At 44.1% G+C, this 27,826-nt stretch overlaps 1 protein-coding gene across 1 annotated transcript; it reads right to left on the reverse strand.

Annotated features, from left to right (window-relative positions):
• LOC138676685 (ras-related and estrogen-regulated growth inhibitor-like protein) lies at positions 1 to 27,502 on the reverse strand. The gene is made up of 4 exons (XM_069766210.1): positions 27,295 to 27,502; positions 24,652 to 24,705; positions 23,582 to 23,658; positions 1 to 2,719 (listed from the first exon to the last, which is right to left on the reverse strand). Exons 1-4 carry the CDS (start codon positions 27,440 to 27,442, stop codon positions 2,291 to 2,293), a joined length of 708 nt encoding a protein of 235 aa, XP_069622311.1. The 5' UTR covers positions 27,443 to 27,502; the 3' UTR covers positions 1 to 2,290.
• Between the last annotated feature and the right edge of the window lie 324 nt (positions 27,503 to 27,826).

A 27,826-nucleotide genomic window follows, 5' to 3' on the forward strand; every position in this document is an offset into this window, starting at 1 on the left:
TTTGCACATGGTATTGTTTATGCTCAAGGTCCTTCCTTTCACATTCCACTTTCTGGATTCTGTGAGCCGGTATGCATCAGAATATTTTATGTTTCCTAAATGTTATAAAAAAAGTTTAGCCCGATTAATTTTCCTATACAGAATGACATTTTTTTGCCTTACATGGGAGGTATACTTTTGGGGGGGGAAGACTCCCAACATACCTCCTAGCATGTTAGCAGACCCTTAACATGAACAGACCCCTGGAATTTGCAATCAGTGGTGCTTTTACCAGGAATTGTGGACACATACTATTAAATACAGACAACTACAATTAAGACTGTACTACATAGTATAAAGAGCACTTTTAGGAATGCATAGTGATGACTGAATCTATTACAGGGGGATTTTTACATTTTAAGGGCTTCACTGGACAGAATAAATAAATTAAGAGCAATTTTAATAGATTGGAACATTATGGACAAGACTATTATGTAAAACATACTATAATTGGTACGAATTGGAAAAGTATTTTTTGCACTTACGAATTTATTTTTTTTGTATCACAACGCGATTTACATATGTAGGTCACTTGTATAATACCTTTGTCTTATTGCCTTCATATAAGCCTTCGGATCTAAAATGAGTAAAAAAGGAGTGCAGACACGGGGCGTTCCTTAGGCCTCTAGCTGCTTGGACAGGTCACTGCCACCCCTTAAGCTATGTGCCCACATTGCGGATTTCTGTGCTGATTTTTCCGCTCAGTTTTTGAAAAATCCGTGGATTTACCGCAGATATCCAGCGTTTTTTGTGCGGATTCCACCTGCGGTTTTACACCTGCGGTTTTACACCTGCGGATTCCTATTGAGGAGCAGGTGTAAAACGCTGCGGAATCCGCACAAAGAATTGACATGCTGCAGAAAATACAACACAGCGTTTCCGCGCGGTATTTTCCGCACCATGGGCACTGCAGATTTGGTTTTCCATGGGTTTACATGGTAATGTACACCGCATGGAAAACGGCTGCGAATCCGCAACGCGTGCACATAGCCTTTGATCATGCTATCGGAGAGTGGGGGCTAGATATGATGACAAGGTAGTTGCCATCTTGACAATGTAATTGTCTATCTACTGCGATCTCATGGTAGCCATTTACCATGGTATATAAAGGGGTTGAAAGCCCCATTAGTTTCTCCGATCCTGGTCATTGCAGCATATTGTTGACTTCCATAAAAACTAAATGCTGCCCTATAAGGGAATGGCCCACTCCACATAATACCTCATGCCACAAATAATGTTGTTACTTGAAGCTAGTGGGGCAAAATCTCCAACAGGGCCACCAACTATTAGGGGTCTTTACTGGTCTTCTAATATGGGTCAAAGGGACCTCCCCTTAAGTTCCAGGGCTCCTGGCCACAGATGTAAATGAAATGAGGATCGTGCCATAAGGTTACTAACAAAATGATATCCCTTAAATATGATGTTTAATATTTACTGATTCTACAGGTCAAGTGTATAACTGGCACAAGTGTGTAGCTGGCCTAAAAGTCCCCTTGCACGTAGGATTGGTGATCCTGCCAATGTACAAAATAACTTGTGAGTGAACAGCTTCAGCATAAAGTCCAGAATCTTTTTATTCCCAGTTTGGTGAATGAACTAGTTCACTTTATGATTTAACCGCAAAGTATACAGACATCTGTTTATTGTGATTTCTGCAATTAGCCATGAGGTGCCTCTGTATTGTCACAGCATGGAATGTCTGCACCACACATTCCTATCCCTCATAAAGGAGCATTCCTCTCCGTGCATACAAGGGACATCACCACCGAGAACACACAGAGCTCGGAACTAAGGCACAAATGGGAATATGTGCATCACTTTACCAAGCAGGAGCCACTCGCCTATATTCATGTACCTTTCACTGTGCATGGAAATCTACGGAAAGATGGAGCCAAGATACATGACTGAAAACAAAACCGTGCAGGCAGCAGCAAGCGCCGACAGGCCTGAGAAAAGATTATACGCAGATGATAGATGAGGACTCTTTTGATCCTCCTAATTTACGGTAAATCATCAGACTGATGTTTCCACTGCTTTGCAGCAATCTGTGGTTATTTCTAACATCCCCACTGATTGTTCCACCTTTCAGTGATAAACCATTTAACCAAATGAAAAAAAAAGAAACAATGATCAACATCAAAGAACGGCACAGTTGTAGATAAACTGTAGTCTGTGAGGCAAGAAACTCCACAGTAAAGACAAAAATGAAGTGGTTTCAAGTTCTCCAAGTGTTGGCAGCTTATCTCCAGTATTACAGAGAGTCCGTCCTTCTTCTGGCAAACACTGCTGACATACTCTTTACAATGCCCCGTATTCCTGTCCCCTTCTTTGTAACCAACTTGGATTCCTTAATTTTGTCCACTAGTCCATGAAATACCATCAGTACACCATGATAGGCCTCTGCCGCTGAAACCTCATAGAAGTCACAGTCCATAGAAAGAGCCAAGAGCCTTCCTTCTTCACTAGACACTGTTCGCAGATGATGGAGATCACGTTTGTTGCCCACAATGACTATTGGCAGTTTCTCTGGGCCTAAGCAGTCTTTGGAAGCTTTGATAAGCTCGATTGTCTGGCTTATGACGTTAAAACTTGCTCTATCACAAATGCTATAGACAAGGACAAAACCATCTGCCCATTGAATACGTTTCTCCTCCTCAGCACAGCTTTCTTCTGTAGGCTCCTATGGGGACATAAGAAAATGTCATCATTACTAAAGACCGGAGACCTAATTGTTTTCACTGAGCAGATTATGGATCAGAATCCTATCAAGAAACATCCCATAATCAAATAACCATGTTCAAGTGGCAGGTCATCCAATTAGATCTTCGTGCACCAAAAACCAATGTGTTGGCAGGATAAACGTATAAGAGCATTTTTTATGCGTTTTTTTTTTCCCGCATTCATTTGACTGGATGAAAACTATTGCAAAAATGCTGGACGAGTTCACGTACTGCAGATCTGAAAAAAACGCTCTGATTGTTCGAATTTGAAAGGAAAAAATAAGACGCAATTGCATAAGATTTTAGAAATCTCATTCACTTTTCTGGTACTATAAAATACAGTGTTTATTACCCTTGAAAAATGTGCTGATAAAAAGCTGATAAAAATGCACCAAGTGAACGAACCCTTTGTCTAATTTTCTTGGTCACAGGAAATCCATTAAAACAAAAGCCAAATGTTATGGTGAGCCGAGCCCACCCCAAATAGTAATTGTATATTTCTGCTCAAATGGTAACCTGGTACATAACTATTACTATTTACTGTCAGGACGGTACGCATATAGATTGTGGGGAAATATTGGACAGCAATGCAGACCAGCATTAACTGGTAATGTTGTCGGCTACTCGCCAGGCATGCCAACACTATTTTAGTTAATATAATCTTGAATAACTCCTGCTGAAGTCTTATTTCAGACTTTTACATTTAAAGGAATCGGATTTGGGCTATCCTTTTCAGGATAAATACTCAATTGAGGCGATTCATGAAGACAGGCGTAGGGCACAATCACGCTACGTCAGTCTTGCTAAAATAGAAGGAGCTGCAATTATTAAGAGGAGCGTGGCACTTAATGAATTTGTTGCCTCTTGTAAGTGGCTTTCTTCACTCTCCCCTTTGAACACACATAAGCGTTCCGCCAAGCCAATAGTCCCCTTGTATGGCAAAGTCGATCATTCGTTCTACGGCTAATTGTATAGACTCAAATCCCCCATACACATGAGATGGCAAAGAGCTCTCAAATTACTATTATGAGAGGGAATTATTTGAGTAATATCTAGTGATTCACATTATGGCAGCACAAATGTAGTGATTTTACTACAGCGCAAAATTTGCCAGGTGGGATTTTAGTTTTGTTACTTATTTTTAATGAACACAATAATAAAAGATATATTTTAGGTACATTTCACTTTTAATTCGCAGAACATAGCCTGGAACATTCTTCAATCATTGATCAAACTGGAAAACACGTGAAACCAGTTTGTGAAATGGCATAAACCAGGCAGTTGTGAGTGCTCGAGCAGGTGGTAATGATTCTCCTTATCTCACTTGACATTCTACCCATGATCAGACGCTGGTACAGCAGGTTCAGAGCTCTGCTTGTTATGCTCTTCAGATGCCTGTCCTGTCTTTTCAGATCTCCAACCAATCAATAGTGTTATTGAGGATCAGTGCAGCGGGCTATGGAAAGTCACTGGCATTTTCTCTGCTACTTTTAGTTACACATTAAAGGTTTAAGAGTAACTTATTAAAAAAGACATTGTGCCCGTGCCTTATAACAATTCCTTTTACCATTTTATTCCTCTACAGGCTGAATTTACCCTCTCCTAGTGTTTCATCACCCATCCCCTGCAGACTGAGCCCTCGCGGGCAGGGCCCTCCCTCCTTATGTACCCGTGTGCCTTGTTATTTGCTCATGTTTAATGTATTTGTCTATATTTGCCCGTATTCACATGTAAAGCGCCATGGAATAAATGGCGCTATAAAAATGTATAATAATAATAATAATTTGTCCGGTCACCATTCCCTTTACAAGCAGGACAATAGCCCATACAAACCCGACATATTTTCCACCACTATGCTATAAAAGATGACAACCTTGCAGGGTTGCAAGAATTCTCATAATTTATGCTATTACCTGGAATGAGGTATCAACTTACAAAATATCAGTGGAATAACGAACGCAGTCGCAGAGTGTGTGACCGAGACCAGGCCCGCAGATGGCAATTTCACCTGAATATGCATCCTCGGACACACGTTCAGTTGAAATGTATTTTAGCGTAGAGACCCCTTGTGGCGTGGGACTGGTGGAAGGTGAGTAGAATAATTTGTTTCTTTTTAGAATGTGCAGAAAATAGAAGGGGACAAGCATGGGGGACATTATACCAGGATGGAGGACAATGTTATAGCATGGGGCCCAGGATGAGAGAGGTTATTATAAGAAGGAGCCAGGACAAGAAACAATTACATGGGGGGTGATCACATATCTTTATAGAATCTAGAATGCTACAAGGGCCCATATATCTGACCAACATGCTGATAGGGACCCAGATCCAAATTTTGCACCGGGGTCTATCGGACTCTAGTTATGGCACTGCAAGGAACATAAAAATTTTAGCCTCTTCCCTACTTGTTAGGTCAGCAGAATATAGACCAGGGGTGGCGAACCTATGGCACACGTAGTTTTGTGATATATAAAGAGACCATTTCAGCGTTGGAAAGGCGAGACGTGAGTAGTTACCGTATATACTTGTGTATACAGCGAGTTTTTCAGCACATTTTTTTATGCTGAAAACAACCCCCTCGGCTTATACTTGGGTCATTGTCCCAGAAGACGTGGGGGAGGGGGAGCAGCGGGTCACAGGAGGCACGAGGTAGTGGCTGCAGCTTAAGCCTGTGCACACTGTTAAAGAGAAATGAATATTCACTGCACTGGCAGTGGATATTCATTTCTCTTATAGAAGGCACAGTGTCAGTAGCAGTCGCTGGCTTCCAGCAACTGCCAGGCTATCAAGGGTTAGCGCCCATTAAGGTAATGAATATTCACCTCTCTCCACTCCCATAGGCATGGAGAGAGGTGAATATTCATTACCTTGATGAGCGAGGACACGTGATCGCTTGGCCGCAGATGCTGCTGGCACAGGAATAAGATGCTGTGAGGGTGCGCAGGGAAGGTAAGTAGAAATTATTTTATGCTTTTCTCATGGGGGCCATACATATACACGGATAGGGATGAGGAACCATGCATATCAGGACAGGGATGAGGAGCCATGCATACAAGGATGGGGATACGGAGCCATGCAGCTAAGGATGGGGATACGGAGCCATGCAGACAAGGGGATACGTAGCCATGCAGACAAGGATGGGGATAAGGGGCCACGCATACAAGAATGGGGATAATGAGCCATGCATACAAGGATGGGGATGAGGAACCAATCATAAAAGGATAGGGATAAGGAGCCATATAAATCATAAACCTACCCTATGTAGACAGATTTTATTATTATATCTTATTTATTGAAAAAAAAAAAAAAAAACGACAATAAGCCACCAACAAAACCAAAAAACACTGTGAAATGACAACCAATAAAAACCATGGGATTTGAGGGGAATCCCTAGTATAGTACCTGTGCTATCACCTTCCTAGCAGCGGGGGTTGGCACACTATGGGATACATTTTGGCGCCCCCGCTCAGCGATGTCTGCCCCTAATGACCCTAAAATAACAGTGAGCCATAACCCTCCCCAGATAGGGAATAAAGGGCACCTCTAGGTCTATACCTCCCCCACTGCATCTAGTTCACTCTCTGATTTTGAAGCAGTTACAGAAGAAGAAGTAAGCAGGCTCCTTGCATCTTCTCGCCCGACCACTTGCACCAGTGACCCCATTCCGTCACATCTCCTCCAGTCCCTCTCCCCGGCTGTCACCTCTCACCTAACAAAAATATTCAACCTTTCCCTCACTTCCGGTATTTTTCCCTCCTCATTTAAGCATGCCATCATACATCCATTACTTAAAAAACCATCCCTCGATCAAAACTGTGCCGCAAATTATAGACCTGTCTCTAATCTTCCCTTCATCTCTAAACTCCTCGAACGCCTGGTCCACTCCCGTCTTACCCGCTATCTCTCAGATAACTCTCTTCTTGACCCTCTTCAATCTGGCTTCCGCTCTTTACACTCTACTGAAACTGCCCTCACTAAAGTCTCTAATGACCTACTAACAGCTAAATCTAATGGTCACTACTCCATGCTAATTCTCTTGGATCTCTCTGCAGCATTCGATACTGTGGATCATCAGCTCCTCCTCACTATGCTCCGCTCCATCGGCCTCAAGGACACCGTTCTCTCCTGGTTCTCCTCCTATCTCTCTGACCGATCCTTCACTGTATGTTTTGCTGGTTCCTCCTCCTCTCACCTTCCCCTTACTGTTGGGGTTCCTCAAGGATCAGTCCTAGGCCCCCTCCTCTTCTCGTTGTATACTGCCCCTATTGGACAAACAATCAGTAGATTTGGTTTCCAGTACCATCTCTATGCTGATGACACCCAATTATACACTTCTCCTGATATCACACCGACCTTTTTAGAAAACACCAGTGATTGTCTTACCGCTGTCTCTAACATCATGTCCTCCCTCTATCTGAAACTAAACCTGTCAAAAACTGAACTCCTCGTGTTCTCTCCCTCTACTAACCTACCTTTGCCTGACATTGCCATCTCCGTGTGCGGTTCCACCATTACTCCAAAGCAACATGCCCGCTGCCTTGGGGTCATCCTTGATTCTGACCTGTCATTCACCCCCTACATCCGATCATTGGCTCGCTCTTCTTACCTGCATCTCAAAAACATTTCTAGAATTCGCCCTTTTCTTACTTTCGACTCTGCAAAAACTCTTACTGTTTCACTTATTCATTCTCGTCTGGACTATTGTAACTCTCTACTAATCGGCCTCCCTCTTGCAAAACTCTCCCCGCTCCAATCTGTCCTGAATGCTGCAGCCAGGATCATATTCCTCACCAACCGTTACACCGATGCCTCTACCCTGTGCCAGTCATTACACTGGCTACCCATCCACTCCAGAATCCAGTACAAAACTACTACCCTTATCCACAAAGCACTCCATGGCTCAGCACCACCCTACATCTACTCCCTGGTATCAGTCTACCACCCTACCCGTGCCCTCCGCTCCGCTAATGACCTCAGGTTAGCATCCTCAATAATCAGAACCTCCCACTCCCGTCTCCAAGACTTTACACGTGCTGCGCCGATTCTTTGGAATTCACTACCTAGGTTAATACGATTAATCCCCAATCCCCACAGTTTTAAGCGTACCCTAAAAACTCATTTGTTCAGACTGGCCTACCGCCTCAATGCATTAACCTAACGATCCCTGTGTGGCCTATTTATAAAAAAAAAAAAAAAAAAAAAAAAAAGGTTCCTCGCATCATGTTCTCATACACTTTATGCAGTATTAGCCCTCTGTGTCTGTACTGCTACATACTTAGGCAGATAACTGGTTCATGCAGCTTTACATGAACACCTGAGCCTTACACTATGGCTGGTCCGAATAACTAAAGCAATTGTTATCATCCACCTCTCGTGTCTCCCCTTTTCCTCATAGTTTGTAAGCTTGCGAGCAGGGCCCTCACTCCTCCTGGTATCTGTATTGAACTATATTTCTGTTATGCTGTAATGTCTATTGTCTGTACAATTCCCGTCTATAATTTGTAAAGCGCTGCGGAATATGTTGGCGCTATATAAATAAAAATTATTATTATTATTATACAGTAATCACTCCTATAACTCTAGGGATACCCAAATCCCCAAATGAAAGTGCAAATATTTAAAACCAATGATGAACACAATCGGCGATCGGTGGTAACATCATGCATTTAAATTCTGATTATCAATGATGATAGGGCAACCATTAAGAAAAATCAACATCAATAAGTAATTACAAATGGTTATCCCTTTAAATGATGAGATACCCATAAAGCCATGACTGTTAGTAGCAAAGGTTGCTGCAGTCAAAACAATGCCCTAACTGCCCTTTATAACATGAGCACAAATTAAAGCATGGCATATACACGTATTGGTACTCATCGGTGCAGTGCCACCCACCACTTTCGCCTCAACGCGTTTCGCCCCTCCGGCTCATCAGGAGGCCCGATATAAAGAAAGTGTTCCGATTCAGATATGATGCTCATATCTCTAAAAGGTTTGCTGATATAGACTTTATGGCAGTCTGCACCCAAGCAATGCAATGCCTGTGAGCACATCATCTATCAACAATGGCTGTATTATGAGGATTTTAGGGATGTGAATACAACAAAACTCTGAAATTCTATAGGAAAACTCCTGTTTGTAAAGTGGCCAGTTATAACAACAACAACACATACTATATATATATATATATATATATATATATATATATATATATATATATATATATATATATATATATATATATATATATATATACATATACACACATACACATATATACACACACATATACATACACACACAGTGGGGCAAAAAAGTATTTAGTCAGTCAGCAATAGTGCAAGTTCCACCACTTAAAACGATGAGAGGCGTCTGTAATTTACATCATAGGTAGACCTCAACTATGGGAGACAAACTGAGAAAAAAAATCCAGAAAATCACATTGTTTTTTTAACATTTTATTTGCATATTATGGTGGAAAATAAGTATTTGGTCAGAAACAAAATTTCATCTCAATACTTTGTAATATATCCTTTGTTGGCAATGACAGAGGTCAAACGTTTTCTGTAAGTCTTCACAAGGTTGCCACACACTGTTGTTGGTATGTTGGCCCATTCCTCCATGCAGATCTCCTCTAGAGCAGTGATGTTTTTGGCTTTTCGCTTGGCAACACGGACTTTCAACTCCATCCAAAGGTTTTCTATAGGGTTGAGATCTGGAGACTGACTAGGCCACTCCAGGACCTTGAAATGCTTGTTACGAAGCCACTCCTTCGTTGCCCTGGCGGTGTGCTTTGGATCATTGTCATGTTGAAAGACCCAGCCACGTTTCATCTTCAATGCCCTTGCTGATGGAAGGAGGTTTGCACTCAAAATCTCACGATACATGGCCCCATTCATTCTTTCATGTACCCGGATCAGTCGTCCTGGCCCCTTTGCAGAGAAACAGCCCCAAAGCATGATGTTTCCACCACCATGCTTTACAGTAGGTATGGTGTTTGATGGATGCAACTCAGTATTCTTTTTCCTCCAAACACGACAAGTTGTGTTTCTACCAAACAGTTCCAGTTTGGTTTCATCAGACCATAGGACATTCTCCCAAAACTCCTCTGGATCATCCAAATGCTCTCTAGCAAACTTCAGACGGGCCCGGACATGTACTGGCTTAAGCAGTGGGACACGTCTGGCACTGCAGGATCTGAGTCCATGGTGGCGTAGTGTGTTACTTATGGTAGGCCTTGTTACATTGGTCCCAGCTCTCTGCAGTTCATTCACTAGGTCCCCCCGCGTGGTTCTGGGATTTTTGCTCACCGTTCTTGTGATCATTCTGACCCCACGGGGTGGGATTTTGCATGGAGCCCCAGATCGAGGGAGATTATCAGTGGTCTTGTATGTCTTCCATTTTCTAATTATTGCTCCCACTGTTGATTTCTTCACTCCGAGCTGGTTGGCTATTGCAGATTCAGTCTTCCCAGCCTGGTGCAGGGCTACAATTTTGTTTCTGGTGTCCTTTGACAGCTCTTTGGTCTTCACCATAGTGGAGTTTGGAGTCAGACTGTTTGAGGGTGTGCACAGGTGTCTTTTTATACTGATAACAAGTTTAAACAGGTGCCATTACTACAGGTAATGAGTGGAGGAAAGAGGAGACTCTTAAAGAAGAAGTTACAGGTCTGTGAGAGCCAGAAATCTTGATTGTTTGTTTCTGACCAAATACTTATTTTCCACCATAATATGCAAATAAAATGTTAAAAAAACCAGAATGTGATTTTCTGGATTTTTTTTCCCTCAGTTTGTCTCCCATAGTTCAGGTCTACCTATGATGTAAATTACAGACACCTCTCATCTTTTTAAGTGGTGGAACTTGCACTATTGCTGACTGACTAAATACTTTTTTGCCCCACTGTATATACACATATATATATAAAGAAAAAAAAAAAAAGAAAAAAAACAAAGAAAAAAAACCAACCAGCACTCCTAATGTGAACACATGCAAGCTGCAAGCTGTATCATATAGATATAAAGAAACACAGCAGCACATGTATATGAATTTTAGGCCATGTGAAAACACAGACAAATACTCAATATGAATCATACTACTCAAAAATATTTTTTCATAAAAAATTTTTTTCCAAAAAAATTTTTTTCATAAAACTTACAGTTATAGATAAAATGAAGATTCTTAGCGCATAAATTGGCCAATTCATGTGTGCCCATCAACCGCGGCAAGGTGATCTCCCTCTGATGGGTCCTACTCTACTGTACATGCCACTCTTGGGCCACCAGCCTACAACTTAGGACAAACATGTCACTCTGGGCTAAACCTACAATTTATGGGCAAGTAGAGATGATTACCGCCACCTGCAAGGTCAATGGGAGGAGTGCAAGATCAGGATGGATGCAGCCACATCCATACACTAAACAAAGAAAAAAAACCAACCAGCACTCCTAATGTGAACACATGCAAGCTGCAAGCTGTATCATATAGATATAAAGAAACACAGCAGCACATGTATATGAATTTTAGGCCATGTGAAAACACAGACAAATACTCAATATGAATCATACTACTCAAAAATATTTTTTCATAAAAAATTTTTTTCCAAATATATATACACACAGTGGGGCAAAAAAGTATTTAGTCAGTCAGCAATAGTGCAAGTTCCACCACTTAAAAAGATGAGAGGCGTCTGTAATTTACATCATAGGTAGACCTCAACTATGGGAGACAAACTGAGAAAAAAAAATCCAGAAAATCACATTGTCTGTTTTTTTATCATTTTTTTTGCATATTATGGTGGAAAATAAGTATTTGGTCAGAAACAAACAATCAAGATTTCTGGCTCTCACAGAACGGTAACTTCTTCTTTTAGAGTCTCCTCTTTCCTCCACTCATTACCTGTAGTAATGGCACCTGTTTAAACTTGTTATCAGTATAAAAAGAAACCTGTGCACACCCTCAAACAGTCTGACTCCAAACTCCACTATGGTGAAGACCAAAGAGCTGTCAAAGGACACCAGAAACAAAATTGTAGCCCTGCACCAGGCTGGGAAGACTGAATCTGCAATAGCCAACCAGCTTGGAGTGAAGAAATCAACAGTGGGAGCAATAATTAGAAAATGGAAGACATACAAGACCACTGATAATCTCCCTCGATCTGGGGCTCCACGCAAAATCCCACCCCGTGGGGTCAGAATGATCACAAGGACGGTGAGCAAAAATCCCAGAACCACGCGGGGGGACCTAGTGAATGAACTGCAGAGAGCTGGGACCAATGTAACAAGGCCTACCATAAGTAACACACTACGCCACCATGGACTCAGATCCTGCAGTGCCAGACGTGTCCCACTGCTTAAGTCAGTACATGTCCGGACCCGTCTGACGTTTGCTAGAGAGCATTTGGATGATCCAGAGGAGTTTTGGGAGAATGTCCTATGGTCTGATGAAACCAAACTGGAACTGTTTGGAGGAAAAATAATACTGAGTTGCATCCATCAAACACCATACCTACTGTAAAGCATGGTGGTGGAAACATCATGCTTTGGGGCTGTTTCTCTGCAAAGGGGCCAGGACGACTGATCCGGGTACATGAAAGAATGAATGGGGCCATGTATCGTGAGATTTTGAGTGCAAACCTCCTTCCATCAGCAAGGGCATTGAAGATGAAACGTGGCTGGGTCTTTCAACATGACAATGATCCAAAGCACACCGCCAGGGCAACGAAGGAGTGGCTTCGTAACAAGCATTTCAAGGTCCTGGAGTGGCCTAGCCAGTCTCCAGATCTCAACCCTATAGAAAACCTTTGGAGGGAGTTGAAAGTCCATGTTGCCAAGCGAAAAGCCAAAAACATCACTGCTCTAGAGGAGATCTGCATGGAGGAATGGGCCAACATACCAACAACAGTGTGTGGCAACCTTGTGAAGACTTACAGAAAACGTTTGACCTCTGTCATTGCCAACAAAGGATATATTACAAAGTATTGAGATGAAATTTTGTTTCTGACCAAATACTTATTTTCCACCATAATATGCAAATAAAATGTTAAAAAAACAGACAATGTGATTTTCTGGATTTTTTTTCTCAGTTTGTCTCCCATAGTTGAGGTCTACCTATGACGTAAATTACAGACGCCTCTCATCTTTTTAAGTGGTGGAACTTGCACTATTGCTGACTGACTAAATACTTTTTTGCCCCACTATATATATATATATATATATATATATATATATATATATATATCGTATATACTCGAGTATAAGCCGAGATTTTCAGCCCATTTTTTTGGGCTGAAAGTCCCCCTCTCGGCTTATACTCGAGTCATATACCCGGGTGTCAGCAGGGGAGGGAGAGCGGGGGCCATGTAATCATACTTACCTGCTGCGGCGCGGTCCCGGCAGTCCCTGGCTTCCCCGGCGCTGCAGATTCTTCCTGTACTGAGCGGTCATATGGCACCGCTCATTACAGAAATGAATAGGCGGCTCCACCCCCATAGGGGAGGAGCCGCATATTCATTGCTGTAAATGATCGGTGCCATGTGACCGCTCAATTACAGGAAGAAGCTGCAGCGCCGGAGAAGCCAGGGACTGCAGGGACCGCGCCGCAGCAGGTAAGGGGAGCGCAGCGCTATAATTACCTGCTCCTCGCTCCGGTGCGGCTCCGTCTCCAGCGTCCTCTAGCAGTGACGCTTAGGTTAGAGGGCGCGGTGACGTAGTATATATATATATATATATATATATATATATATATATATCGTATATACTCGAGTATAAGCCGAGATTTTCAGCCCATTTTTTTGGGCTGAAAGTCCCCCTCTCGGCTTATACTCGAGTCATATACCCGGGTGTCAGCAGGGGAGGGAGAGCGGGGGCTGTGTAGTCATACTTACCTGCTGCGGCGCGGTCCCTGCAGTCCCTGGCTTCCCCGGCGCTGCAGATTCTTCCTGTACTGAGCGGTCATATGGCACCGCTCATTACAGAAATGAATAGGCGGCTCCACCCCCATAGGGGAGGAGCCGCATATTCATTGCTGTAAATGATCGGTGCCATGTGACCGCTCAATTACAGGAAGAAGCTGCAGCGCCGGAGAAGCCAGGGACTGCAGGGACCGCGCCGCAGCAGGTAAGGGGAGCGCAGCGCTATAATTACCTGCTCCTCGCTCCGGTGCGGCTCCGTCTCCAGCGTCCTCTAGTAGTGACGCTTAGGTTAGAGGGCGCGGTGACGTAGTCAGTGCGCGCCCTCTGCTGAGCGTCAGTGCTGGAGACGGAGCCGCAGAGGAGCAGGTAAATATTGAAAGCGCCGGCGTCCTGAGAAGAGAGGTGAGTATGTGATTTTTTTTTTTTTTATGGCAGCACCAGCAGCATTCTAAGGAGCACCTATGGGGCCATAATGAAAGGTGCAGAGCATATATGGGGCACAGCATTCTAAGGAGCACCTATGGGGCCATAATCAAAGGTGCAGAGCATATATGGGGCACAGCATTATAAGGAGCACCTATGGGGCCATAATCAAAGGTGCAGAGCATATATGGGGCACAGCATTCTAAGGAGCACCTATGGGGCCATAAAGGTGCAGAGCATATATGGGGCACAGCATTATAAGGAGCACCTATGGGGCCATAATCAAAGGTGCAGAGCATATATGGCACAGCATTCTAAGGAGCACCTATGGGGCCATAATCAAAGGTGCAGAGCATATATGGGGCACAGCATTCTAAGGAGCATTTATGGGGCCATAATCAAAGGTGCAGAGCATATATGGCACAACATTATAAGGAGCTTCTATGGGGCCATAATCAAAGGTGCAGAGCATATATGGCACAGCATTCTAAGGAGCATTTATGGGGCCATAATCAAAGGTGCAGAGCATATATGGCACAACATTATAAGGAGCATCTATGGGGCCATAATCAAAGGTGCAGAGCATATATGGCACAACATTATAAGGAGCATCTATGGGGCCATAATCAAAGGTGCAGAGCATATATGGCACAGCATTATAAGGAGCATCTATGGGGCCATAATCAACGGTGCAGAGCATTCTATATAGCACAGTTGTATATGGAGCATCTATGGGGCAATAATGAACGGTATGGAGCATCTATTTTATTTTTGAAATTCACCGGTAGCTGCTGCATTTTCTACCCTAGGCTTATACTCGAGTCAATAAGTTTTCCCAGTTTTTTGTGGCAAAATTAGGGGGGGTCGGCTTATACTCGAGTATATACGGTATATATATATATATATATATATATATATATATATATATATATATATATATATATATATATATATATATATATATATATATATATATATAATATAGAGGCCATTGCCCATAAGAAATGGGCAAGAATTCCTCAAGAACGAAGGTGCTCTACTAAGTACTAAATATGCTTGTTATATTTTGGGGTGAATAATTTGGAGACAACAATGTGAATAAAAGTGATATTTTATTGTAGAATTTGAGAACCCACTCGTTTTATTAGTTCTGCTGAACTATGTAAATTACTCTTGTTTAATTAGTTTATTGCAAACAGAAGAAAGTTTGTAAATTTTGATAATTTAAATTACATACTTCCCTTCAGCTGTCTGTCCCCAGCGCTCTGCTTTTCTGCACTCCTCCTGCATCCTGTGTCAGCGCCGGCCAGCCAGAAAGCACAGCGGTGACGTCACCGCTCTGCTTTACGGCTGACCGGCGCTGACAGTGCAGAGGAAAGCACAGCGCCGGAGGACAGACACGGAATGTAAGTATGTAATGTTTTTTTTTTTACGTTTACGCTGGTAACCAGGGTAAACATCGGGTTACTAAGCGCGGCCCTGCGCTTAGTAACCCGATGTTTACCCTGGTTACCAGGGGACTTCGGGATCGTTGGTCGCTGGAGAGCTGTCTGTGTGACAGCTCTCCAGCGACCAAACAGCGACGCTGCAGTTATCGACACCGTTGTCGTATCGCTGCAGCGTCGTTTCAGTGTGACGGTACCCTTAGAATTCCTTTGATTTACTAAAATAGTGCCAATCCTTTGATTAACAATAACATTAAAAACCACCTGCCAAATACTGAGTAGGACTACCTGGTGACAACAAACCAGCTTATCAAGGGACACGCGTCCTCTGGTATCTAGCACTGGGACATTAGTAGCAGAACCTTTACATTGCCACGCTAACTTTTTAAGTTGCCATGCGAGGACTCTTATGTCTTGAATTTGTTTCTCCAGCACATCCCAAGATGATTGATGGAGTTAAAATCTGGGAAATTTGGAGGCCAAGTCAATACTTTTGAACTTTTTTTTCAATCATTGCTCAACAATGTTTGCAGTATGGCTGGATACATAATACTGCTGAAAGAGGCCACTACAACAATGAAGTGATGTACTTGGTCTGTCCAAAGTTTAGATATGTGGAATATGGCAAAGCGATATCCACATAAGTGCCAGCACTCTTGGTTTCCCAGCAGAATATGGCACTTCCTCCACCAATTTGCCTTCTTCCCATACTACATACTGGTGCCATCTCTTCCTATAAAAATTAGATTCTGATGCTTGGCGGTGGGTGGACAAGGGTCAACATGGGTATTTCAAGTGGTCTGAACTACGAAGCCCCTACACATCAAGCTTTAATGCTCTGTGTGCTCGGACCTATTTCTATTATTACCAACGTTAATATTTTCACAAATTTGGTCTCCCATAGCTCTTCTGTGGGATAGCACCAGAAAGACTGACCTCATCTATCACTACATGCATCAAAAAACTCTAGAACCCATGATCCCATTGCCGGTTCACTGGATGTCTTTTTTGTTTATATCTCGAGCCACTGAAGACCCCACAAGTACTTGGTAGATACCCTGATCCAGTCATCACAATTTGGTCCTGCTCAAAAGCACTCAGATCCTAACACAGGCACATTTTTTTAACACATCAACTTGTAGAAATGATTATTGCTTACAATATATTCTACGCCCTAAAGGCTAATTCATATGACATAATAGTAGCCATAATAAGTTGGTCATATGGCCGGCGTCACACTCAGCGTATAAAAATACGGTCCGTAATTTACATCTTCCAGATGTGCCTTTTCTGGGGTGGCTCGGTGCAGATGTTTTTAGCCGGGGGCGGGGTTGCCAATAACCATGGACCCTCTCCAGGCTATTAATATCTGCCCTCAGTCACTGGCTTTACTACTCTGGCGGAGAAAATTGCGCGGGAGCCCAAGCCAATTTTTTCCGCCATTTAACCCTTTTATTTAATAGCTAGAGCGCCCAAATTTTGCACATACACACTACTAACATTAGTAGTGTGGAATATGCAAAAAAAATGGTGATATGAGATGGTTTACTGTATGTAAACCATGTCTCATATCATGTCGGGTTTAGGAAGGAGATCGCAAAAGCCGGCTTTAAAGCTATCTAGCGCTGTGTGAAATATTAATATATATACGTATGTGTCTCACTGATAGATAGATAGATTATATATATATATATATATATATATATATATTGTAGCATGGCTAAAGGGTGTGTAGTCGACGGGAGGTATGTGCCACATAAGTGCCTTGTTGCTGTAATGTAGCCCGGAATATTGCGTTGTTTTATATAACCATATATTTGTGTTTCAGGACCTGTGGTGATGTCAGACCACATGGCTAATCATGTGATAGATTACTGGGTGTGGTTAGTCCTATATAAGACAGGCTAATCCTTTACACAGCAGATATGTGTGGAGGTGAAACCCTCCTGAGTGTGTTCGGCTTCAGGACTGAGCCGGATGAACTGGACCCTTGTTTTCCTTTGCCTGAACTAAAGGCTATTTTGCTTTCTGTTGTTTTGCCACATGGTTTATGAAGCAATAAACCCAGTGAACTTTAAAGGAACACGTCTCCTGAGTGTCAGCCGTCGCAGCTGAGTGAGTGAAATCGCTACAATTGGTGGAGAATGCGGGCAGCGTTCCCAGCGGAGACGTGAGTTTATTTTTGAATGTCCTGGGTCAAGGCTGTTGCAAGCCAGCAAGCATTGCCGGAGAAAATGGAGGACCTGCTGAAACACTTGGTCCAGCAGGAGCAAAGGCAGCAAGAGACCAACAGGCTGTTGATGCAGCAGATACAACAGAGCCAGCAGCAGATACAACAGAACCAGCAGGAGCAACGGCAGCAGATGCAGCAAAGCCAGCAGGAGCAACGGCAGCAGTTACAACAGAGCCAGCAGGAGCATCAGCAGCAGATGCAGCTTCTGGCAACCGCCATCCAGGGCAAGGCGAGCGCCCCAACCCCAGGTTTGGCTGATGACACCCACGTCCGGAAGACGGTAAGACGCGCATTGCAGAAAATGACTCCCGGGGATGATGTTGAGGCCTTCCTGACGGTGTTTGAGAGGGTCGCTGAGAGGGAAAAACTTCCGCCAGAGCAGTGGGCAGAGGTACTTGCGCCATACCTGACGGGAGAACCCCAGAAGGCGTACTATGATTTGACCTTGCAGGATGCCAAAGAGTATCACAAATTGAAAGCCGAGATTCTCGCACGTCTGGGGGTGACACTGACTGTCAGGGCACAGCGAGTTCACTCCTGGGGCTATCACCGGGACAAACCACCTCGTTCCCAAATGTTTGATCTGTTGCACCTGGTCCAGAAATGGCTGCAGCCAGAGACCTCTGCGCCTGCACAGATGGTAGAACGGGTGATGATGGATCGGTTTGTCCATTCCCTCCCGAGGCCTATACAGTCTTGGGTTGCCCAGGGTGATCCCCAGAATGCCGACGAGCTGATCGGACTGGTTGAGAGATACCAAGGGTTGGAAGGCTCCTTCGGGAGGCAGCCCATGCCGTACTGGGGGTCCCAGAGGGCAGCTGAGTCCCAAAAAGGGGTGGTGCGTCCAAGGTCACAAAGGGCGGGGGAGGTGGTGCCCAAGGTCCCCACGGGTGATGTTATTTGTTGGAGGTGCCACAAGCCAGGACATATAGCTGCCCGTTGTTCCCAAGCCACTGAGCAGATGGACTGCAGCATGGGACGCCGTTGTTCATACTATGCGTATCCAGTCTGTAGTGTGAACTCTCCATCCAACGAGGGACCTCAAGCGTGTCCCGTAAAGGTGAACGGTCAAGCAGTAACGGCACTGTTAGACTCGGGGAGCCTAGTGACCCTGGTGAGGGCCACTTTTCCTCTTCACCTGCTCCCAGGAAAGAAGGTCGGAGTGCGGTGCATACATGGTGATGCAAAGGACTACCCTATGGCCAGGGTGGACATTGAAACGGCATGTGGCACTGAATCCCACATGGTCGGCGTAGTTCAGGACTTGTTGCACCCTATAATTATTGGCCGGGATTTCTGTTTGTTTTGGGATTTGTGGGGAAAGGGTTCTGAGCTCCCTGGCAGGGAACCAGTGAACCCTGGAACGGTATCGCCACACCCAGAGGCAGACAGCTTTCCTTTTTGTGTTCTGGTTGGGGATGAGGAGGAAGTATCCCCTACATCTGACATTCTGGAGTTAGAGGTTACCGGTGAAAATTTTGGGACTGCCCAACATAGGGACCCCACTCTGAGGGAAGCCTTTAATAATGTCACAGTTATTGACGGGGTGGTACAGGAGCCGGGGGCAGACAAAAGATTTCCCCATTTTCTGTTGAGGGAGGAATTGTTGTACCGGGTCACGAAAATAAGGGAGGAGTTGGTAGAGCAGTTGATAGTGCCGGGTCCGTATAGACGGAAAGTGTTGGACATGGCCCATTCACACATCTTGGGTGGACACCTAGGGGTGGAAAAAACGCAGGAAAGGGTTGTGCAGAGGTTCTATTGGCCTGGGTGTCACCGGGAAATAGTGAACTATTGCAGGACCTGCCCTACATGTCAGCTAACTGCTCCTACTCCTCATTTCCGGAACCCCCTTGTGCCACTGCCCATTATTGAGGTACCGTTCGAGAGAATTGCCATGGACTTGGTCGGTCCCTTAGTTAAATCAGCTCGGGGCCATCAGTATATATTAGTCATCCTGGACTATGCCACACGCTATCCTGAGGCAATTCCCTTGAGGAATTCTTCCTCAAAGAGCATAGCCCGCGAGTTGGTCCACGTCTTTTCCCGGACAGGTCTGCCAAAGGAGATCCTGACTGACCAGGGTACACCTTTCATGAGCAAGGTGATGAGGGAGTTATGCAAAGCCCTGAAGATCTCCCAGTTGAGGACCTCGGTGTACCATCCCCAGTCAGATGGTCTTGTTGAGAGGTTTAACAAGACTCTAAAGAGCATGCTGAGAAAAGCTATAGAGAAAGACGGTAGAGACTGGGATTGTCTCTTACCCTATCTGATGTTTTCCATTCGTGAAGTTCCACAGGCCTCCACAGGGTTCTCACCGTTTGAGCTTCTATATGGCCGACATCCACGAGGACTCCTGGATATAGCCAAGGAAACCTGGGAAGCCGAAGTCACGCCCCACAGAAGCATCATTGAGCATGTGGCCCTGATGCAGCAGAGGATTGCAAAGGTGATGCCTATCGTGAAAGAACACCTTCTCCAAGCACAAGAAGCTCAAGCCAGGGTCTACAACCGGTCTGCAAGAGTGAGGCAGTTCAATCCGGGAGACCGAGTTCTGGTGTTAGTTCCAACGGTGGAAAGCAAGTTCTTGGCCAAATGGCAAGGGCCATATGAGGTTGTCGAGAAACTTGGTGAGGTAAATTATAAAATTCACCAACCAGGAAGACGGAAACCATTCCAAGTTTACCATGTCAACCTCATCAAGCCATGGCAAGATAGAGAGCCGACAGTAACTCCGTCATTATTAAGCAACCCAGAAGGTGAGGTTGGAGCGGTTACTATAGCAGAGACGCTATCGAAAACCCAGAAACAGCAGTGCCGGGAGTTACTCCAGAAAAACAGGGACCTGTTTTCAGAATTGCCAGGATACACGAAGGTCATAGAGCACGAGGTCCTAACAGAGCCCCATGTGCGGGTGAATGTGAAACCTTATCGTATTCCTGAGGCTCGTCGAGAAGTTATCTCCAAGGAAGTGGAGCGTATGTTGAGGCTTGGAGTCATTGAGGAATCCAAGAGCGGTTGGTCAAGCCCAATTGTCCTGGTCCCAAAGCCTGATGGAGAGTGGAGGTTTTGCAACGACTATCGGAAGTTGAATGAAGTCTCCAAGTTCGACGCTTATCCCATGCCCCGTATTGATGAGCTCATCGAAAGGCTTGGGCACGCCAGATATATATCCACCTTGGATTTGACAAAGGGGTATTGGCAGATCCCCATGGCACAGGAAGCCAAGGAGAAGACGGCCTTTTCGACACCTGATGGATGCTTCCAATATGCCCGGATGCCGTTTGGCCTACAGGGAGCTCCGGCGACCTTCCAGAGGGCTATGGATAGAGTCCTTGCACCCCATAAGGCCTACGCTGCTGCGTACCTAGATGATATCGTCATCTTTAGCCCGGACTGGGAGAGTCATCTGGAGAAAGTCCAAGCGGTGTTGGATGCTATAAGAGAGGCCGGGTTTACTATAAACCCGAAGAAGTGTGCCTTGGGTAAAGAAGAAGCTAAGTACCTTGGATACATAGTGGGTCACGGAGAAATAAAACCCCAAATCAGTAAAGTGGAGGCAATTCAAACGTGGCCAAAACCAGTTTCCAAAAAGCAAGTTAAAGCCTTCCTGGGAATCGTGGGATATTACAGGAGGTTCATCCCAAACTTCGCCACGATGGCTGCGCCTCTGACTGACCTGCTAAAAGGGACAAAACCAGTAATGGTTAAGTGGTCCGAAGAAACAGAGTCAGCCTTCCAAGAAATGAAAAACGCTTTGTGTAAGCAACCCGTTCTGATGGCCCCAAACTTCAAGAAAGAGTTTATTCTTCAGACAGATGCCTCAGATGTTGGGGTGGGAGCAGTCCTTTCCCAAGAACTACATGGGGAGGAGCATCCTGTTCTCTATCTGAGTAGGAAGCTGTCCTCATCTGAAAAGAACTACTCAGTCGTTGAGAAGGAGTGCTTGGCCATAAAATGGGCAGTGGACACATTACGGTACTATCTGCTGGGACGTAAATTTAGACTGATATCCGACCATGCCCCACTTAGGTGGATGAGGGAAACGAAGGGTAGAAATGCTAGGGTCACCCGTTGGTTCTTATCCCTGCAGGACTTCAGTTTCCATGTGGAACATCGGGCCGGAAAGCTGCACGGTAATGCGGATGCCCTATCAAGAATCCCTTGTTTAGTGGGAGAAAGTGCCAAGCCCCACGGCTTTAGGCAGAGGGGGGAGGTATGTAGCATGGCTAAAGGGTGTGTAGTCGACGGGAGGTATGTGCCACATAAGTGCCTTGTTGCTGTAATGTAGCCCGGAATATTGCGTTGTTTTATATAACCATATATTTGTGTTTCAGGACCTGTGGTGATGTCAGACCACATGGCTAATCATGTGATAGATTACTGGGTGTGGTTAGTCCTATATAAGACAGGCTAATCCTTTACACAGCAGATATGTGTGGAGGTGAAACCCTCCTGAGTGTGTTCGGCTTCAGGACTGAGCCGGATGAACTGGACCCTTGTTTTCCTTTGCCTGAACTAAAGGCTATTTTGCTTTCTGTTGTTTTGCCACATGGTTTATGAAGCAATAAACCCAGTGAACTTTAAAGGAACACGTCTCCTGAGTGTCAGCCGTCGCAGCTGAGTGAGTGAAATCGCTACAATATATATATATATATATATATATATATATATATATATATATATATATATATATATATATATATATATACACCTCTATTCTATGTGTACACATTTATTCTACCTATTCTACTGGAAGCTGTCAGTGTGATTTTACTGTATACCGCACTGAATTACCGGCTTTTCTCTCTAACTCCGCTGCGTATTTCTCGCAAGTCACACTGCTGGTCCGTGTGTAATCCGTATTTTTCTCGCCCCCATAGACTTTCATTGGCGTATTTTTTGCGCAATACGGTGACAAACGCAGCATGCTGCCATTTTCTACGGCCGTAGAAGACCGTATAATACGGATCTGTTAAATACGGCTGATAGGAGCAGGGGCATAGAGAAGCATTGGGCCGTGTGTTATGCGTATTTTACGGATGTATTTTCTGCGCACATACGTCCGTAAAACTCGCCAGTGTGACGCCGGCCTATGGCTGAACGTCCAGGACTAACTAATACAAGCCTATGAAGATATTAGTTCTGGTCACCAGACATATAGCCATGCTGTGACCGCTGCAGCCGGAATATGGATAACAAATTACAGACACTATACTATGGCGTGAACAAGTCCAAAGAGCTACCATTGTATCGATATTCTCAGTGTTATTTAGGCTTTATTCACACAGGAGTGTTTTTCATCAGTATTTGTGTGCCAAAACCAGGAGGAGTGTCTCGAAAACACAGAACAGGTGTCAATCTTTCGATTATTGTTTTTCTCTATAAGGGCCACTCCTGGTTTTTGGCCCTTATTGCACCTGCCTGGTTTTAATGTTATGACACATCGGTGTTTGCTTAAAAAAAAAAATATTGGTTCCTGATCACACCTTAGGCCTCATTCAGATGTCTGTGTGCTATCCGTTCTTGTCACAGATATAACATGTACCTATTACTGTATAATCTATAGTGCTGTTCACATGTGTTTAACATTACAAAGTATAGGAGAAGCTTTGTCATTTATTTCTTTATCCATCCGTGAAAAACACAGATGACACTGATGGGAAAAATGGACACACTGATGACAGCGGGACCCTTTTTTCACATTTGTGTTTAAACATGGACATGTGAATGAGGACTTGTACAACTAAATGGTAACGTTTTCTGGAAAACTACAGTGAGGTGATGGCCAAGAGAAATAAAGTTAACTCACCTTGGAATATGGAAAATCCCAAATATTAAAGACGACTTCCTTTCCATCCACCAAAACATTGTGGCTGTATATAGATTCTATAAAGAAAGCACATGCAGAGTCAGAACTGCAGTAATACTGGAGGACCGGTGCCATGGATTGCCGGAAAACCAGCTTGCGTGTTCAGGACTTGAATACATTAATAACCACATCTGCTTCTGGTCACCTTAATACTGCGCCTTTATTTCATTACATCTATATGTAGGATTGTACACAAAGCCTCAGACAAATGATGTTATCCTACAGGTTATAAGCTAATTAGGCAGCTTCTTTACTTAACATGAATGGCACCATCTAAAAATAGGTTTATTATGACGTTAGGATCAAACAGGAGGATGACAAGTACAATGCACCTTGCAGCAATATGACATTAGTGAGGTTTCCCAGACATTCAGATTATGGAAATTGGAATATATGGCCCACAACAGCATCTGCAATGGTTCTTTACTATACTATGCATAGTGTATATTACACTGGAAACTACTATACTGTACATTCACACTGCAGTAGACACCACACATATAAGCTGTATGGTTATGTATCTGTAGATGTCCCTGAAACAGGCCTGGTACAGGGGAAATAATCAATCTATGGCAAAGTATATACAAGATATTATTGCTATATATTTTGCATTACGAATAGTGTTGTATTATAGGCCTTAAAAAATCTTTTAGGACTTGCCCTTTAACCTGACTGCTCAGCAATAAAATGCAGTCCCCTCAGGCAATACATGGCTTTCACATTCTGCCTAAAATTGTCATATTAAAACCTTGACCTTTCCATCATGGACCTTTAGGGGCTTTAAATCTGTGTTAGATTTGCGGCTTTCTTTATTGCATTACATTACGGTATATACTTTAAAGAGAGATCAGCAAATCCGCCTACCAGATCGAGGGGTCTACCAATCTGACATCTCATGGAAAATTAATTTACAAAATATTCCCTTCATTGATCAAAAGATAAGCACAAGCATGGCAATGAATGCTGATGGGCCACAGATGTGTGACATAAAATATAAAGTAAACATTTACCAAGATCACCATATTCTCCAATGAAACGTCTGGTTAGAAATCGGACGGTCAGTGCTGTAAAGAAACAATATCCAATGTTACAATTAGCAGTAACCAGTAGCCTAGTAGCCCTAGTTCTGTTTGTGCCATCAGTGGCATATTGCACAAAGTATTTTACCATAAACTGAAGCAGTATTTTTTTTCAAAGCGGTTTATTCTTTACCACATGTAAAGAAAATAATTTAATTACTGCACAGACAAAAATTGTGTTTTTGCCATGCTGAACACTCCCAGAGGCTGCAGTTAGGCTGCCATCACACATTCAGTATTTGGTCAGTATTTTACATCAGTATTTGTAGCCAAAACCAGGAGTGGAACAATCAGAGGAAAAGTATCATAGAAACATATGCACCACTTCTGCATTTATCACCCACTCCTGGTTTTGGCTTACAAATACTGATGTAAAATACTGACCAAATACTGCTAGTGTGACGGCAGCCTTAGACGGATGTAGATTTAATTATACACACTACACAACACTAATCAGTGTGAGCATAGCGTGATCTGATTCGCTCGGATGAGAGAACAGTAACACTGAGGTGGAGATGCAGGACAAGATTTCTCCATCTTCTCCATTCTGTGAGATTGCGGAAAATGGACTGCACTCAAATGTCATCCGAGTGCAGTTCTGTGTTTTCCACACACGTAGGGACTTGAATGGGTAAGTGACATCCGATTTCAGAATGAAATTGCAGCATGCTGTGAGTTTCTTTCACTGAAAGATTCTGTCAGTGTGAAAAATCGTTCATCATCGCTGCCCCAGTGACGGTCAGAGTGCTAGCTGATAAAAAAAAAAAAAATCAGATAGCACTCGTCCCATGTATATGCTGATGTTACCGAGCCTAGAATACAAGAATCCAACCTTAGTAAAAGCTATTCACTGTTCTTTCCCTGTAATAAAGACATGTATCGGGCAATCTGAGTCACATAGCATATTCACTAAGAGGTACAACTGACATAATTGTGGCAGATTTTAGTACATGATCTTCATCTTAAAGTGATGGAATCTACCCATCCTAAGAATGAAGGGGACACAGCACCAATTTCGCCCCACCTAAATGGAGCTCGACCTCTACAGTAAGTGGCTGGGACAGCACTGTTCAGGAAAACCAATGAAGGGAACACAAACCTAAATTAATGCTATGACCCCTTTATTCACGGTATCAGGGTGGTCCCAGAAGTCAGATACCAACCATCTGTACCCTAATGATATGCCGTCAATTAAAATCTGCGAATAGTCAAATAAAATGGAATAATTGTTTAGCTTCACTCTCATTTCTCAGCAGCTATTACGATTCATCAAACAAGTCAAACTTACGGTACACGTCTGATGAAAAATAGGTGTTATTAGGACCACTGAGGCCAAGGCTCCAAATGTCAGTGCCAGCCAGATGATTGGGGGTTTTTAACCCACAACTGGTGACAACTGTTGTCAAATCGACATCAATTGTTATCTATAGCATTTTCACAAATTTTTATTGGAAAATTAATGAACCGGATAAAATAACGCAACGTGTAGCATTTTCTGTACTGGCTCTTTGAAGAATCTGGAGCAATAAACGGATGCATTGAATAAGTGTGAGCGATGCCATGGCAAACTAGGACACCTGATCTCACATCGTTTCCCTGCGGCATTTCACTAACACATTGGAAAAAAAAGAAGCATGTCCAGATAATTACAGATGCCCGGCCTTACCATCAGTCCATGGGCAGAGGCGTCCGCAGAGTATGAGCCGCCGTGGCACTGCATCTGTCTGATCACCTCTAATAGCAATTACGTGTGTTGAAATAACAGGAAAGTCAGTCAATTGTTTACAAAACGATGGAAAATAAAGTACCTGGTGCCATACACGGTACCCGGTGCCATACAAGGTACCTGGTGCCATACAAGGTACCTGGTGCCATACAAGGTACCTGGTGCCATACAAGGTACCTGGTGCCATACAAGGTACCCGGTGCCATACAAGGTACCTGGTGCCATACAAGGTACCTGGTGCCATACAAGGTACCCGGTGCCATACAAGGTACCTGGTGCCATACAAGGTACCCGGTGCCATACAAGGTACCCGGTGCCATACAAGGTACCCGGTGCCATACAAGGTACCCGGTGCCATACAAGGTACCCGGTGCTATATAAAGTACCCGGTGCCATATAAAGTACCCGGTGCCATATAAAGTAACTGGTGCCATATAAGGTACCTGGTGCCATATAAAGTACCTGGTGCCATATAAGGTACCTGGTGCCATATAAAGTACCTGGTGCCATATAAGGTACCTGGTGCCATATAAAGTACCTGGTGCCATATAAGGTACCTGGTGCCATATAAAGTACCCGGTGCCATACAAGGTACCTGGTGCCATACAAGGTACCTGGTGCCATATAAGGTACCTGGTGCCATATAAGGTACCTGGTGCCATATAAGGTACCCGGTGCCATATAAAGTACCTGGTGCCATATAAGGTACCTGGTAATAATGGAGGAGGGCGCCTGCCAGGATGAATACAGATGTCTGCACAGAACTATGAGAACTGTGTACATCTGTATAAGAACTCCGTGCTGGGAGTTGTAGTCCCACCATAGGTTGCTCACCACTGGTACCTCACCTGATTTTCCGACTCCGTCTGCACCAAGAACTAAGATATTTGCTTCCATCTTTACGGCAGTGGGTCCGGTCATGTCTGCTGGGGGCACACAGGGCTGATGGTCCGGGCTCAGGCTGACAGATCTCCGGAGAGGGATTTTTAGAACCATTTGCAGAGAAGCTCTGCAGTGACTGCCGGCAGCGGCTGCCTCCCTCCACCAGCGGCCGCTCAGTGTGAGCTGTGCACCGAGAGCAGCGTAGGCATTTCAATGGACCCTACCATTTAGCACCAGACAGGGGGGTGCGGGACAACTGAAGTGAGAATACTGACGTCACGCATGTTGAATCTTGTAAAGCAGCGAAGATAAGTCAGTGCTGTCTCAGAAGAAAAATGGACGAAAATAGTCGTTTAGTTTATAGGAAAATATAACTTTCGGTGTTTTGGTATATTCCACTATTTATTATTCTGGCTGCTAAATCACAACTGGATGGATGTGAGGCGCAGAGCCGAGTATGTGAGGCGCAGAGCCGAGTATGTGAGGCGCAGAGCCGAG

Source organism: Ranitomeya imitator, chromosome 4 (genome assembly GCF_032444005.1).
Source record: "Ranitomeya imitator isolate aRanImi1 chromosome 4, aRanImi1.pri, whole genome shotgun sequence".
NCBI classification, from domain to species: Eukaryota; Metazoa; Chordata; class Amphibia; order Anura; family Dendrobatidae; genus Ranitomeya; species Ranitomeya imitator.